This window comes from Monodon monoceros, unplaced genomic scaffold (genome assembly GCF_005190385.1).
Source record: "Monodon monoceros isolate NGI ecotype Baffin Bay Population unplaced genomic scaffold, NGI_Narwhal_1 Super_Scaffold_18, whole genome shotgun sequence".
In the NCBI taxonomy this organism is placed as follows: domain Eukaryota; kingdom Metazoa; phylum Chordata; class Mammalia; order Artiodactyla; family Monodontidae; genus Monodon; species Monodon monoceros.
In genome coordinates, this window is record NW_021703774.1 from 133,533,931 (window position 1) to 133,551,668 (window position 17,738).

Sequence of the window (17,738 nt, forward strand, 5' to 3'; positions counted from 1 at the left end):
AGTGCCTGACCTGGTTCAACACCCCTAGCACCTTTCAAGGTGCCTGGTGCAGAAACGGTGCTCAGAGGTCCTGCCTGGCCTTTCAGGTTCATCTCGTTCCAGCACACTGCACTCACTCAGCAGAGGCTTGCTGAGTCCCCAACGTGCTGGCCATCTGCTAACCACTAGGGCTGGAGCAGTGACAGAGACCTAGCCACTACCCTCAGGGGTTCCCCGGTGGGAGAGACACAGTCAAACAGGCATATAGCAATCACATGGATCCCAAAGAATTTACAGTTTCCAAAATGCACCATGCTGCTTCAGGCCTCTTTGCCTTTGCTCATTTAATTCATTCACCCCAACTTAATGATCTGGCAGACTTCTACTAACCATCAAATGTCCCCTCCTGTAAGAAGCCTTCCTAATTCCCCTCCTCAGAGAGAAGTAGTCAGTCCCTTCCCTGCAGTACTGCTGTAAGGCACACACACGTTTGCACTAATGTCACGTATGTCGTTTGTTTGCTAAGATTCCAGTTCATCCTCACCCTCCCCTCCCCTTCTTGTCTGTGTGCTCCTTGTGGGCAGGGTCCATTTTTCTCATTCTTGGTCCAGATCAGGGCCTTGGCACATAACAGTGCTTTTACCTGACTCTTCAGAGTCCGCCTCTCTCTCTCTCTCTCTCTCTCCCTCTCTCTCTCTCTCCCTGGAGGTTTTTTTTTTTTAATTTTGTTTTAGCATTTTTATTGGAGTATAATTACTTTACAATGTTGTGTTAGTTTCTGCTGTATAACAAAGTGAATAAGTTATACATATACATATGTTTCCATATCCCCTCCCTCTTGTGTCTCCCTCCCACTCTCCCTATCCCACCCCTCTAGGTGGTCACAAAGCACCGAGCTGATCTCCCTGTGTGATGCAGCTGCTTCCCACTAGCTATCTGATTTACATTTGGTAGTGTATATATGTCCATGCTACTCTCTCACTTCGTCCCAGCCTCCCCTTCCCCCTCCCTGTGACCTCAAGTCCATTCTCTATGTCTGCATCTTTTTAATGCATTAAAATAAACATGGTCCATGAGCTCTGGAGGAGCAAGTATCAACATTTCCTGGCTGAGGCTAAAAACACACGAGCTGAATCATGGGGGAAAACCCTGCTTCATCTCTCTCCTTGGGTTCTTGCCTGACCCTAAATTCATGACCCCTGTGATTACCTTGTAGCACCTGGCATGGTGCTGGGCTCATAGGAGGCACGTGTCAGATGATTACCTATTTAGTTCAATATTTATTGAGCTTTTTCTCTGTTCAGACACTGCTAGACTCTGAGGTTCAAAAATGAATAGAATATATCTCTAATGCTTAGTGCAAGATGAGAGTGGAGACCAGAGTGGTTGGGATGAGGGGGTCCCTTGGAGGGAAGATGACCACGTAAGTAGGAAATTACAATATCATATAATCACTGCTAAGGCAGTTGTGAAAACACAGAGGTGAGGCACCAGGCATGCTTCCTTCAAGAGTGACAACTGAGCTGAATCGTGAAAACATGTAGGAACTGGCCAGGTGAAAATGGCAGAAGGCATGCCCCAGGCAAAGGACAAGTGGAAACAAAGACATAGTGTTGAACCGTGAGGCCAGTACAGGGATCCACAAAGAGCTGGATGATGCTTGAGCACAAAGTACGGTGTGGGAACGGCAGGAATGAGGCCGGGGTCATATGCAGAGCTGGATCCAGGAGGGCCTGGGCTCCCTAATTAAATTCAGAGCAACCCTGTCCAATAGAAATGTAATGCAAACCACATATGTCACTTAATTTTTTTCTAGTAGCCATCTTTAAAAAGCAAAAATAAAAAGTGAAATGAATTTTAATAATGTATTTTATTTATCCTGATAGATCCCAAACATTATCATTTCAACATGTAATCAACACAAAAGTTACTAATGAAATATTTTAGATCCTTTTTTTCATACCAAGTCTTCAGGATCCAGATATGTTTTATACTTACAGCTCAATTTTTTTTTAAATAAATTTATTTTTGGCTGCTTTGGGTCTTCGTTGCTGTGCACGGGCTTTCTGTAGCTGCGTTGATCGGGGGCTACTCTTTGTTGCAGTGCATGAGCTTCTCATTGCGGTGGCTTCTCTTGTTGCGGAGCACGGGATCTAGGTGCGCATGCTTCGGTAGTTGTGGTTTGTGGGCTCTAGAGCTCAGGCTCAGTAGTTGTGGCCCACAGGCTGAGTTGCTCCGCAGCATGTGGGATCTTCCCAGAGCAGGGCTCAAACCCGTGTCCCCTGCATTGGCAGGCAGATTCTTAACCACTGCGCTACCAGGGAAGTCCCGCTTACAGCTCAGTTTGGACCAGACACATTTCAAGTGTTCAATAGCCACATGTGGACAGTGGCCACTGTCTTGATGGCACAGATTTAGACCTTATCCTATAGGTCGGTGGAAACCACGAAAGAGTTTTAAAGCAGAAGTAATGTACTCCTCTCCCCTAGCATTCCTAGGAGTCACAATATTAAATGTAATTTGACAGTTTTATATATATATATATATATATATATATATCTCCATTCTGAAAAAATTTGATTTTTAGAAAAGTTCATCTTAGGCTTTTGGAAAGAGACAGAGTGGGGGCTGGAACCCAGCCCTGCCTACAAAGCCCCTGTTCTAATATATGTTCTAGAACTAGTGGCCTTAATGGTGGATAAGAGTCATCAGTCATTGGATGAATGGATGAGTGAAACTCCTTAAAACTCTTCCCGTTGTCTTTGGGAACAGCACTCTCTCCTGGTGTTTCTCCTTCCTTCACGACCACCTCTTCTGGTTTTCTTTTTTTTTTTTTTTTTTTTGCGGTACGCGGGCCTCTCACTGTTGTGGCCTCTCCCGTTGCGGAGCACAGGCTCCGGACGCTCAGGCTCAGCGGCCATGTCTCACGGGCCCAGCCGCTCCACGGCATGCGGGATCTTCCCGGACCGGGGCACGAACCCGTGTCCCCTGCATCGGCAGGCGGACTCTCAACCACTGCGCCACCAGGGAAGCCCTCTGGTTTTCTTTGCGGGCTCTTCTGTCTCTGCTTTCCATGTGAATGTGGTTGTAGGACTGTCTACTTCACTCTGATGCCAGAAACAGAAGGTCTCACGTGGAGGCTGATGCTCCTCAGTGTTCTGTCCCAGCTTCCAGCTTTTTCACTAAACTCTCCACCTCGACTCCCTCCTCTGCTCTTCCACTGTGGCTGGTGTCCATATTACTGGTGCATGGCAGTCATGCCTCTTATGAAGGAATACTGGCTGGGGATCACTTTGCTACCACAAGTTACACAGCATTAGTGCTGGGGATACAGATAAATAACAGAGCTCTGATTTTTAGTTAGTTGACAAGGGAAAGTGGAGGAACTGGAAACATATCCATAGACACTACAGTTTAATACAAGATAGAGGGACAGCGTGTTAGGGGAACAGATTAAAGGGTATGGCTGCTTGGGAGAATCAAGCAAAGCTTCTCAGAGGTAAGCTGATTTAGACAGATTGGAAAGGGTACTGTGTTTCTCAGCAGTGTAAAGTGTGGAAGGCATGACTGACAAGGGAAATAGCAAATACGAAGGGAGAGTTGCTCAAAATGGGGTGGAAGGATTGGGGAATTAGGAGAGTGTAGACTAGAATAAACGTGGATAGAAGGTGCAGACGGAGACGGGGTTGGAAAGAAAGGTGGGGGCTGATATTTTATCCATCAGGCAATGGAAGTTATTAAGAGATTTTAAGCAGGAATTCACTCTGGCATTGATTGGAGCAGGCAGAAACTCAGGGAAATGTTCTATGTTTGACTTGATTCTGGTCCCCTCATCTTTAAAAAAAAAAAGGGTTAGGGGCACGCTATCATCAAAATACTCTCGCCTTCACTTTTTCCCTGGTATCTCTTCACATTTCAGCCTGAAACATGAAGACGAAGATAAAAAAATGAAGGAAAAAGAACCATGCAAATTGGAACCACGAAAAACAGAAAAGGATCTATGTTCAGACTATGTTTCCAAGGTATCTGTGTTCTAGGGTTCCAGACCAAACAGTCCTCGTCAGCCATGTAATAGGATCAGTTCATGGGGTGACTTTTTAGAGGCTGAGCCATGTAACTCTCCAGAGAGACAGAGAGACAGTCCGAAGATGCAGTGGGTGTTGGGTGTTTTATCAAAGAAATCGACAGGACACTAACACTGAACTCTAGCCTTGGACTTATTAGCCAGGAAGCAGGCCTCATAAGCAGGGCTGAGATGGGTATGAATCCAGCAAGGTACCCAGAGGGCAAAATACAAAGAGACAGTCACTCAGGTGACCACCCTGCTCTTGCAGAACCTGGAGGGAGGGCTCCTTAAGTTCTGTGCTCTGAGGCCCTGCTGAGAACAGGAAGTTAGTCTCTGAGCTCAGGCATCTCATGTGTAAAGTGAGAATAAATAATCCACACCTGATTATACCATCCCCACGCCCATCCTGATTCTACCTCATTTGTGATGGGAAAATGAAATGAAATAATGTAGATGAAGGTGTTTTGTAAGCCACAAGCTACCATTAAAATGAAATATATTGTTGTTAATAAATTAATGGATTAATGAACATTGTTTGTTAATGGTAAGCACTGTATATGTGTGTATCCATATCCAATGGACACTATCCCCTTCAAAACCAGAGGCTTAAACAATAGATACCACTGGGGCTACTACCAGGGCTCAAAACATTCGAGATGCCTGTTTGAGATGTGCCTATCTCAACCTACCAAATTGTTCCAGTTCCACCCAGGGCTTGGGTAAATCAAGCACCTTGGTGGTGGTGTGGGCCTGAACTGGGGTGTAGGCCCAGAGGCTGGGCTGGACCAGGTTGGGTGTTTACAGAGGGTCACAAAACGGCATGATTCAAAGAAGTAAGTCATTAATAACAAAAGACAGGGACCAGAGCCAGTGCGGCAGCATGGTGTCTCAAGGTCAGAGGGCAGGAGCAAGGCCATAATGGGTGATGAGGCCAGAGATCAGGAAGGGGGTCATCAGGACCGTATGAGAAAGGCAGCAGAGGGACATGATTAAAGACACTGGCCGTGAGGGACTTCCCTGGTGGTCCAGTGGTTAAGACTTCACCTTCCAATGCAGGGGCTGCGGGTTCGATCCCTGGTTGGGGAGCTAAGATTCCACATGCCTCGCAGCCATAAAACCAAAACATAAAATATAACAGAAGCAATATTGTAACACATTCAATAAAGACTTTAAAAATGGTCCACATCCAAAAAAAAAAAAAAGAAAGAAAAAGGGATACTGACCATGAAAGGGCAAAAGCAGGGATGTGCCCTTTTTCAGTGCTGACCAAGTGCTGGCCAAGAACCAGAGATGGGGTCAGGTTACCACCAAAGGGACATAGTCCTACTTTCATGGAGTGGATTTGAGTTTGGGAAATTGTTAAGTTATTTGGAATGTGTTAGGTAAATGTGGTGGGTGGTCTAGCTGGGCAGTGCTCTTTGGGGTCAAATGTAGATGGTACATCAGTAGGAATACGATCCATTGTGATTCAAACTGACTCTGTAGGAACCATTCCCCAGGACAGCCCTCAGAGACTCCATGCACTGCTGCAGTAGGGGCTCTGCTGAAGGTCGGTGGTCACTATATTTGCGTGAAACACCATATTTGTGTCATTTGTGGAAGGATATCATTACTTTGCTGTCATTTTTCCCCATTTAAAAATTTCATTCTTGGCTGTGTGACTTAAAAGAATGCCCCTCCTCTTCTTTTCCTCTTCGTTTGCCCAGATCCCACCAAGAACTCAGGAAACTCCATGCCTTGTATCTATTCATGATTTTACCTTTTTGCAAATACTTTCAGATGATTGTCACAGTGAACCCTGTGTCCACTTGTAGTCGAAAGGACAGTAATCTCCTCTCCCATTGTCATCTCGTAATTATGAAATACTTGGATGGCCAGAACTGCCCCAATTCGCCTCTGCCTCCAGTGTCTCTTCCTGCCAATCTATCCAGATCTTTCTGAAATGCAAATCTGATCAGGTTTCTCCCCTGCCTAGCTCCCTAAGACTAGGAGATAAAGCCCACACTTTTTGCCTCGTGTGCAAGACCCTTCATAACTCAGCTCCATTCTAGCTGACATTTTCAGTCTCACCTCCAGTCTTCCGTCCTCTGTGCCCTTCACTGTTCCTTCATCAATAGCCTCTGTCCCACCCTTATGAGGACACTAACACTTCTGTCCCTTTGCCTGTGTTGATTTATCTACCAGGTATTCCTTATCGCTTCAACCAGTCTCTTACTTAAATTTTAAAATAGTTTCATAAAACCTGCTTCTGAAGTCTTCCCCACCCTGTCTCCTAGCCACAAGAACTGACCTGCCCCTCCTATTTCCACCTCAGTGAGCAATCCTGCTGTAAATGATATTCACCGCAATATACCTTAATTGTTTGCATGTATTGCTCCACGACCAGCGTGGAAGCCACTATGCCCATCGCATCTCTCTCTTTCTCCAGGGCTTAGCATGTTATTTCCTTCAGTAAGTGTGTGACAGATGCTGGAGGGAGGAAGTGTGGAAAGAAGCGGGGGAAAACAGAAGAATGGAGGGTGGGAAGATGAAATGTCAGGTAAAAGGAACACAGCATCCTTTGGTAGGCAAGAGCACAGGGCTTTGGGGTCCAGGCCTGCAGATGACTAGCTATGAGACCAGAAGTCAGTTATTTAACCTTTCTAAATTCTTTATCAAGAGGAATCATGATGTTTCCTCATGCAGAGTAAGTGAGATAAAATATATCAAGAGCCTATGCTGCGGTCAGAGCTCCATTATATCCTGACTGTGTCCTATGGGCCTGCCTCTGTGCCAGGCATTCACTGGCTGTTCAGAGGGCAACAAAAGACATTATATGTGCTCCTGTGAAACTTAGAGAGATAAGACTCTGTTAAATAAAGGACTAAACAGTGGCTACCTGGGAGGAATGAATGAATACAGAACAGCATGAGTAAGCAAAAACCAACAGATAAACCAAAGCCCCGCCAGACTGTCCCTGTTGCATGTGTTTAGGTGGGTACCTATGAAGACACACCTGGAAAAACCCAGATGGTGAAAGTCCACAGGGGTAGGAGGAGCACACTGGCCGGGAAGCAGGACGCTGAGATTGACGTCATCCAGACAGAGGCCTGCCCCAAGGACCCCAAGCTGGCCAGACACTCCGATGGCCACTGTGAGTTGTGTTTCTTTCTGGTTCTCTTCACCATTATCAAATTATTTTAAAGCTGTGTGTGACCAAAATTTTAATTTCTTTTATAAATATTTACTGAGCATCTATTATATACAAAGTCACTTGCCTGAGTGAGGCAGCTGTGCAAGAGTGAACAATCACTGGATTTAGAAGCAGAAGGCCTGCGTTCAAATCTAGGCTCTCATACTTATTAGCTATGTTACATAGTAACTCTATATTCCTTCATATTCCTCAGTTTCCTCATTTATAAAAAGGGATCATAAAAAAGGGGGATCATAATATAGATCAAACTGGGGTTTGGTGAGGACCAAATCTGACATATGTTACGTAATAGGTACTCAGCAAATGTTGCTGATTTCTTTTTATATGTACCGGCTCCTATTGTTCTTTGTAGACCCAAGACATTGACACACTGATGACATAGTATGATATTATTCTTTGACTTTATTCAAGTCGCATTTTACTTTCATGTGAGGCCAGACTCTTGATTGCAAGTAATCAAATCATAGTGTGTTAAGCAAAAGAGGAAAAGGAGGCTCACCTAGCAGAAGGTTTGGGCATGGCTGGACCCAGGGACACAAACAGTATCACAAGGACTCAGTATTACTTTTTCTACTCCTGGCTTTGCTCCCCTCCCTCTTGTCTCCATTTTCAAGCAGACTGTACCCTTGTGGAGGCAAGATGGCATCTAGCAGTGACAGGCTTACACACTATCTGTCCTCTTAGGAGCCCCAGAAGAAAGCTAGAAGTGGTTATCCTCTCAACAGTTTCAAGAAAAGGCCCAGATTTGAGTCTTGTTGGCTTGATTGTGTCACATGCCAACCCCTATCCAGTTATCATGAATGTGGGATAGGATGCTCTGATTGACCCCGCCAGTGTCATAAATTCACATCTGGAGCTGAAGGTAGAATTAGTTCTACCCAAACGGTATCATTTCAGATTGAAGGATTTCCCAAGGAAAATTAGAAAGCTGTTATCATGAAAAAACAGTAGACACTGGGTAGGCAAAACAGATGTCTACTCCAGCCCAATAAGCCATGGCAAACATTTCATAATGTGCTATAATCAGAGTGATGAGAATACATTGCAATCATAAGATGGACTCAGGCCCTATAAAGTCTGCCTCCAGGCTAGATGGCTGCATCCCTGCCACCCACCTCCTTCCCAATATACTCTTTATTCTAAGTTAACTGACTATGTCATATGCTTTAGTGCCCCTATAACTTCGCTTGACCTCTTTCCTCTGTCTGAGATGGTTTTATGCCCATTCTTTACCTGCTGATGTCCTAGTCATCTTTCAAGATCTATCTTAGAAGTCACTTCTTCTGAGGCCTTCCTTACCTCCATCCTCCTCTTTCCCACTCTCCAGAGACCATAATCGCTCACTCTTAACAGCAACCAAATGACCACTTTTCCATATTAGGTTTTAGAGTCAAGCATTTCTGGGACCCAGAATTACTATGCATTAATCCTACATCCTTGGGAAATTTACTTTTATGTACACATGGGGGTAGTACTATTTATTTCCCAGGGCTCTTTGTCAATGCGTATAAAGTACGTGGTTCATTGCTACATAACTGTCAGTTCTCTTTATTTCCTTTTTTTTAAAAAAAATTACAGTATGCCTTACATTATAATTCATGGTGTACATGTTTGTTTCCCACGGTACACAGTGAGCACCATGGGATCAGAGACCATTTGATATTTTTCTCTGTATCTCTGCAACCTGGCACAGTGGATATACCCAACAAAACTTTGTTAAAGGGAGGAATGAAAGAATAAATCAAACTTCAGTGAGAGAGTATGGTAGATTTGACAATCTGAATGATTCTCCTGACTAAAACAAGTAAAGAATAATTTTTTTTGGAAAATTCATAAAAGTATAACAGAACTGATTTAAAAGGAAGCATCCACATACCTGCAGTAACCAGGAACCCTGGGCAATGAGTGAGTGCCAAAGCTACTCTGGCCCTGAGGGTTTTCACTGAGCTCTGAATCCCTTGAGCTCCGGTTTTGACTGCATGGTGTACAGAGGACAGGAGCTATAACCCAGGGCTTGTCCAAAGTGAGTTTATAACAGGGACCTCAAAGAATTATGTCCACACAGAATGAATAGGACTGTGCCTATTCTTAACAGTACTATATGGTGTACTTATAAATTTATTATGAAAGTGGACCTCAAGTGTTCTTAACACAATAAAATTTAGAAAAAATAAAGAAATGGGACAAATAAAAATAGACATTTCTAATGAGATAAATGATACATGAAAAGCACAGAGGTAGTGTTGAATCTAAAACCACGCCTTAAGATGAGAAGTGGATAGACTAATTTGGAGTGTAGAAAAAAATGGAAGGAGGGAAAACAAGCTGAAGTGAATAAAAGAGTTAAAGGAGAGGCCTAAATAAGGGGCTGAAAACCATTTTCAAGCAATTAAGTACTGTCCATGAAGAGTCACTATAGATTTGGGAATTACACTATGTTGAGAACAGTCTGAAGAAGATTCTTCTAAGTAATCTGTACATACTGCTAAAGTACAAAGGGAGTTTGTGCTAAACCCATTTAATAGTTCTCTGCAATAGTTCCCCACTCTCTTGTGATGAGAAGCACAAAATGTTTAGTCAAGGAAAGTGGGTGTGAAAACAGAGAGGAAAGTTTTGAGGAAAAAAAATACAATTGAGTGTCTTTCTATACTCCTTCTATACAAATGGGCCTCTTTTGAAAAAAATAAAAATAATTACTTCCTTCCATTAAAAGAAAAGAAGAATTAATAAGACAAACCCCAGGGAGCAGAAGGAAATTTGCCCATTTTGCCCCTGGTGCTGGGTAAAGGGAAAAAAATCTGTTACCATAGCTGATCCTCATGCACACATTGGGAAAATTCACTGATCTATACTCTTATGATTTGTGCCCTTTCCTGTATGTTATACTGTAATTATAATTTTAACTTTACTAAGGTAACTGTCAAAAGATAGACACAGCATGTAAACTTTCCAAATAAATAAAAAAGAAAAACAGAATGAAGAAAAGAGAAGAAACCTCAGTCAATCAAGCACAAGGAAAATGAGGGAAAAATAGAACAAATAAAAAGTAGGTAATAAAATACTAGATATACATTTCAAAATATCAGCAAACCCTATAAACATGAAACTCTCTAATTAGAGGACATATGCATTCAAATCGTTCAATATTAAAAAATATTTGAGTAGCTTTTATGTCCCCAGCATTGTTCTAGGCGCTGGGGATATAGCAGTAAATAAACCAGACAAAAATTCCTGTCCTCATGGAGATTACATTCTGATCTGAGGAGACGGATGATAAAGTATACACAATAAAATATTCACTATGTGGAGCGGTAGTAAATACTATAGAAAAAAATAATAAAGCAAAGAAAGAGAATTAGGGGTCTTCCCTGGTGGTGCAGTGGTTAAGAATCCACCTGCCAATGCGGGAACACAGGTTCAAGCCCTGGTCCTGGAAGATCCCACATGCTGCAGAGAAACCAAGCCCATGCACCACAACCACTGAGCCTGCGCTCTAGAACCTGCGAGCCACAACTACTGAGCCTGAGTGCCGCAACTACTGAAGCCTAGAGCCCATGCTCTGCAACAAGAGAAACCACCACAGTGAGAAGCCCCCGCTCGCCACAACTAGAGAAAGCCTGCATGCAGCAACGAAGACCCAATGCAGCCAAAAACAAAATAAATACATTTTTAAAAAAAAAGAAAAAGAGAATTAGGGAGGCAGGTGGAGGAAGTGGAAGTTGCAATTTTAAAGTGCGCATAGATGACCTCAAAGATGTAAAGTAGGTGAGGAATAGAGCCATGGCTATCCAGAATGTTCTAGGGAGAGAGGAAAAGGAGTGCAAATATCCCAGGGCAGGAGTCTACTAGATGTGTTGGTAGAATAGCAAGGAGGCCAGTGTAGCTGGAGCAGGACTGAAGGAGACTGTAGGAGGAGATAAGGTCAGAGAGATAACAAGGGGCCAGATAATATAGGGGCTTCTGTAGACCATTGCAAGAACTTTGGCATTTATTATGATATATATATATATTTTTAATAACATTGAAAGGTTTTGAGCACAAGAATAGAATGATCTGACTTGTATTTTAAAGAATCATATCTCGGCTGCTGTCTTGAAAGAAGAATGTAGAGGAAGCTGGGACCTGTTAGGAGTTTGTTGCAGGAATTTAACTGAGAGACGATGGTAGCTTGGAGGAGGGTACTGCAGTCGAGTTGTTGAGATATGCTTGGATTCAGGATTTAGATCGAAAGTCAAGCTGACAGATGGCTGTGGATTGGAGGTGGGACATGAGAGAGAAAGGAGTCAAGGATGTCTTCAAGGTTTGGACCTGAGCAACTGAAAGGTTGGGGTTGCTACTCTTTGTTGATGTGGGGCAGACTTCAGGAAGAGCACATTCACAGAGAGAAAGCAAGAGTTTGGTTTGGAATGTAATGTGTTGAGACAACCAAATGGAAATGGTGTGAAGGTTGAATTCACGAGAGATGTCTAAGTTAGGGATGTAAATTGGGAGTTGTCTGTGTTTTTAAAATGAAGCCATAAACATTTTTCAATACATCTGCCTCAAAAAGGAAGGAGTAAGAAAGAAAAAAAGTGTCCTGAAGTAAGAATTAAGCAACTGTGTGTTCAGCATCTTTGCTCTGTGCTGGAGAAACATACCGATAACTCCGTAAGAAAAAGCAGGGCCTTTATGCCTCTGGGAGCTGACATTCATTGAGACGGTTTGGGGCCTATATGCTAACTGACTTCTTGTCAGAGGATAAAATCTTGTTGCTTGGTGCCTTTAATTAATAGACAAAAGTCAGGGCTTCCCTGGTGGTGCAGTGGTTGAGAGTCCACCTGCTGATGTAGGGGACGTCGGGTTTGTGCCCCGGTCCGGGAAGATCCCACATGCCGCGGAGTGGCTAGGCCCATGAGCCATGGCCGCTGAGCCTGTGCATCCAGAGCCTGTGCTCCATACCGGGAGAGGCCACAACAGTGAGAGGCCCGCGTACTGCAAAAAAAAAAATAGACAAAAGTCAGAGAGTCCCATACAGGATAAATCCAAGGAGAAACACGCCAAGACACATATTAATCAAACTATCAAAAATTAAATACAAAGAAAAAATATTAAAAGCAGTGAGGGAAAAACAACAAATAACATAACCTTAGGTTAACATAACATAAGGTTAACAGCTGATCTTTCAGCAGAAACTCTGAAAGCCAGAAGGGAGTGACAGGACATATTTAAGGTGATGAAAGGGAAAAACCTACAACCAAGATTACTCTACCCAGCAAGGATCTCATTCAGATTCAACGGAGAAACTGAAATCTTTACAGACAGGCAAAAGCTAAGAGAATTCAGCACTACCAAACCAGCTTTACAACAAATGTTAAAGGAACTTCTCTAGGCAGAAAACACAAGAAAAGGAAAAGACTTAACAATAACAAACCGAAAACAATTAAGAAAATGGTAATAGGAACATACGTGTTGATAATTACCTTAAATGTAAATGGATTAAATGCTCCAACCAAAAGACATAGACTGGCTGAATGGATACAAAAACAAGACCTGTATATATGCTGTATACAAGAGACGCACTTCAGGCCTAGGGACACATACAGACTGAAAGTGAGGGGATGGAAAAAGATATTCCATGCAAATGGAAATCAAAAGAAAGCTGGAGTAGCAATTTTCATAACAGACAAAATAGACTTTAAAATAAAGACAATTACAAGAGACAAAGAAGGACACTACATAATGATCAATTGTGAAGGGATCAATCCAAGAAGAAGATATAACAATTATAAATACTTATGTACCCAACATAGGAGCACCTCAATACATAAGGCAAATGCTAACAGCCATAAAAGGAGAAGTCAACAGAAACACAGTCATAGTAGGGGACTTGAACATCCCACTTTCACCAGTGGACAGATCATCCAAAGTGAAAACAAATAAGGAAGCACAAGCTTTAAATGATACATTAAACAACATGGACTTAATTGATATTTATAGGACATTCCATCCAAAAACAGCAGATTACAATTTCTTCTCAAGTGCTCTTGGAACATTCTCCAGGACAGATCATATCTTGGGTCACAAATCAAGCCTTGGTAAATTTAAGAAAATTGAAATCATATCAAATATCTTTTCCGACCACAACACTATGAGACTAGAAATCAATTACATGGAAAAATCTGTAAAAAATACAAACACGTGGAGGCTGAACAATAGACTACTAAATAACCAAGAGATCACTGAAGAAATCACAGAGGAAATCAAAAACTACCTAGAGACAAATGACAATGAAAACACGACAACCCAAAACCTATGGGATGCAGCAAAAGCAGTTTAAGAGGAAAGTTTATAGCAATACAATCCTACCTCAAGAAACAAGAAACATCTCAAACAAAAAACCTAACCTTACACCTAAAGCAATTAGAGAAAGAAGAACAAAAACCTCCAAAGTTAGTAGAAGGCAAGAAAGCATAAAGATCAGATCAGAAATAAATGAAAAAGAAATGAAGGAAACAATAGCAAAGATCAATAAAACTGAAAGCTGGTTCTTTGAGAAGATAAACAAAATTGATAAACCATTAGCCAGACTCATCAAGAAAAAAAGGAAGACTCAAATCAATAGAATTAGAAATGAAAAAGGAGAAGTAACAACTGACACTGCAGAAATACAAAGGATCATGAGAGATTACTACAGGAAACTATATGCCAATAAAATGGACAACCTGGAAGAAATGGACAAATTCTTAGAAAAGCACAACCTTCCGAGACTGAACCAGTAAGCAATAGAAAATATAAACAGACCAATCACAAGCACTTAAATTGAAACTGTGATCAAGACAGTATGGTACTGGCACAAAAACAGAAATATAGACCAATGGAACAGGATAGAAAGCCCAGAGATAAACCCACGCACCTATGGTAGTTGATTAGTTAATCTATGAATAAGGAAGCAAGGATATACAATGGAGAAAAACAATCTCTTCAATAAGTTGTGCTGGGAAAACTGGACAGCTACATGTAAAAGAATGAAATTAGAACACTCCCTAACACCATACACAAAAATAAACTCAAAATGGATTAAAGACCTAAATGTAAGGCCAGACACTATAAAACTCTTAGAGGAAAACATAGGCAGAACACTCTGACATAAATCACAGCAAGGTCCTTTTTGATCCACCTCCTAGAGAAATGGAAATAAAAACAAAAATAAACAAATAGGACCTAATGAAACTTTAAAACTTTTGCACAGCAAAGGAAACCATAAACGAGACAAAAAGACAACCCTCAGAATGGGAGAAAATATTTGCAAGTGAAGCAACTGACAAAGGATTAATCTGCAAAATATACAAGCAGCTCATGCAGCTCAATATCAAAAAAACAACCCCATACAAAAATGGGCAGAAGACCTAAATTGACATTTCTCCAAAGAAGATATACAGATTGCTAACAAACACATGAAAGGATGCTCAGCATCACTAATCGTTAGAGAAATGCAAATCAAAAGTACAATGAGGTATCACCTCACACCAGTCAGAATGGCCATCATCCAAAAATCTACAAACAGGGCTTCCCTGGTGGCGCAGTGGTTGAGAATCTGCCTGCCGATGCAGGGGACATGGGTTCGTGTCCTGGTCCGGGGAGATCCCACATGCTGCGGAGAGGCTGGGCCCGTGAGCCATGGCCGCTGAGCCTGTGTGTCCGGAGCCTGTGCTCCACAACGGGAGAGGCTACAACAGTGAGAGGCCCGTGTACCGCAAAAAAAAAAAAAAAAAAATCTACAAACAATAAATGCTGGAGAGGGTGTGGAGAAAAGGGAGCCCTCTTGCACTGTTGTTGGGAATGTAAATTGATACAAACACTATGGGAACAGTATGGAGGTTCCTCAGAAGTCTAAAATTAGAACTACCATACAACCTAGCAATATAACTACTGGGCATATACCCTGAGAAAACCATAATTCAAAAAGAGTCATGTATCACAATGTTCATTGCAGCTCTATTTACAATAGCCAGGACATGGAAGCAATCTAAGTGTTGATTGATAGATGAATGGATAAAGATGTGGCACATATGTACAGTGGAATATTACTCAGCCATAAAAAGAAACGAAATTGAGTTATTTGTAGTGAGGTGGATGGACCTAGAGACTGTCATACAGAGTGAAGTAAGTCAGAAAGATAAAAAACAAATACTGTATTCTAACACATATGCATGGAATCTAAAAAAAAAAAAAGGTTCTGAAGAACCTAGGGGCAGGACAGGAATAAAGACACAGACCTAGAGAATGGACTTGAGGACACGGGGAGGGGGAAGGGTAAGCTGGGATGGAGTGAGAGAGTGGCATGAACATATATACACTACCAAATGTAAAATAGATAGCTAGTGGGAAGCAGCCACATAGCACAGGGAGATCAGCTGCGTGCTTTGTGACCACCTAGAGGGGTGGGATAGGGAAGGAGGGAGGGAGACGCAAGAGGGAGGAGATATGGGGATATATGTATATGTATAGCTGATTCACTTTGTTATAAAGCAGACACTAACACACCATTGTAAAGCAATTATACTCCAATAAAGATGTAAAAAAAAAGATAAAAGTCAATGTGCTTATTGTTATTTCTCAGATATATTTCTTATTTCTGATTAATAGTTCATGTCTGCAAATGGTTCTGAATCACCCATACTGTAAATATTAACCTAGGCCAACTGATAAAAAGGTGACAGTTTTAGGGTTATGACAAGTTTACAGCTCTGTGAAATAAACCAGCTTCTGCATGTAACAGGCTAGCTACTTGTGCAAAGAATCCCTAGCCATTTTTTAACCTGGCACACTATCTGGCTGAATCCATTACTAATGCATAAAAATGTTGGCATGTGCTCAATCAACTTGTCTAAGAAATTTTACTTTAAGAAAAAATGCCACAAAGTGGATAAAGTCATCTAAATGTAGGGATTGAAGCCCCAGGGCTGCACCTTGGTAGACTTCAACATTTGAGGTCAGGGATTAGAGGAAGAAACATCCAAGAAGAGGGAGGAGTCACTGGTTTACTGGGTAATTAGCACCCTTCATAAATATGTATTAATCCTTGCCATCATCCAAGAGGGGTTACTATCATTATCCCAACTTGAGAGAATCATAACTGAGGCTTAGCCAGGTGAAGTGGTTTGCCAAAGGATCATACATGTCAAGGTTATAATCCAGTGTTACCTTATTTAATCTGCCTTTTCCTATTATTGTCTCCATTGCCAGTGACCTGTGTGAATGCATTTATGAGAGCAGTTGATGAGATGTTCTCAGGGTGTTCTCTGTTTTCCTTACAGGGGGGTATGTGAAGGCCTTGGAGATGACTAAAGAAACCCCAGGCCAAGGAGCCTTTAAGCCAAATTCCATTTCTGAGACGTATGATGATGTTGAGTACCCTGGGAGAGAGGGGTAAATACGTGCCAGCCCTTCCGTGAGATGAATGTGATGAGACTTTAAAAGTACAATACAACAGGTCAATGGTCTTTGTATCTTTTCTCCCCACAGAGCAAAGTCAGATTTCTCTAACTCATTTGTCTCAGATAATGGTAAGTTTGAGAAAACATTTGAAACTGTCAATAGGAATTGCTAAGAGTTTCTGTGGCAGATTACTAGTAAGGTATCTTTCATTTACATATTTTTATTAATGCCATTTGGGTGGGGTGATGATAAGCTAATAGAAGTGGTTCAAGGTATGTGTGAATAAATGCATTTAGAATCATGAAGGTGAAGATGCTGGTAATGGGTCTTTTGTGGCAAGAAAGCAACTTTGATGTGAAATTGCTTTCTTCCTGATCTCTTCACAATCCAAGTCTGAAGATAGGAATGTGTTTTACTTAAAACACTTGTATGGATTCTCAATACTTTTTCAAAATATTGAAGTATAGTTTACTTACACATTAGTTTCAGATGTACAACATAATGATTTTATATTTTTATAGATTATAGTCCACTTAAAGTTATTATAAAATATTGGTCATAGTCCCTGTGCTGTACATCATATCTTTGTATCTTATTTATTTTATAGCTAGTAGTCTTGTATCTCTTAATCCCCTTCCACATCTTGCCCATACCCTACCTTGCCCCTTCCTCCACCCTTCTTCCCACTGGTAACAATTGGTTCTCTATATCTGTGAGTCTGTTTTGTTATATTCATTTATATTTCTTTTTCTTTTTTAGATTCCACATGTAAGTGAAAACATACAGTTTTTGTCTTTCTATGTCTGGCTTATTTACTAAGCATAACACTCTCCAAGTTCATCCATGTTGTTGCAAATGGCAAAATTTCATTCTTTTTTATGGCTGAGTAGTATTCCTGTGTGTGTGTGTGTGTGTGTGTGTGTGTGTGTGTGTGTGTGTGTGTACACTACATCTTCTTTATCCATTCATCTGTTAATGGACACTGAGGTTGCTACCGTATCTTGGCCATTGTAAATAATGCTAATATGAACATTAGGGTGCATCTTTTCTGAATTAGTGTTTGCATTTTCTTCAGATAGACAC

General features: G+C 41.6%; 1 protein-coding gene across 1 annotated transcript in view; it reads left to right on the plus strand.

Moving 5' to 3' along the window:
• The window catches only part of FYB2 (FYN binding protein 2), an 86,738-nt gene that overhangs the window by 38,956 nt on the left and 30,044 nt on the right, over positions 1-17,738 (plus strand). The window contains 4 exon segments of the mRNA XM_029231088.1: positions 3,899-4,001; positions 7,019-7,178; positions 16,535-16,646; positions 16,743-16,783. Of these exon segments, the coding sequence (XP_029086921.1) occupies positions 3,899-4,001; positions 7,019-7,178; positions 16,535-16,646; positions 16,743-16,783 (416 nt within the window).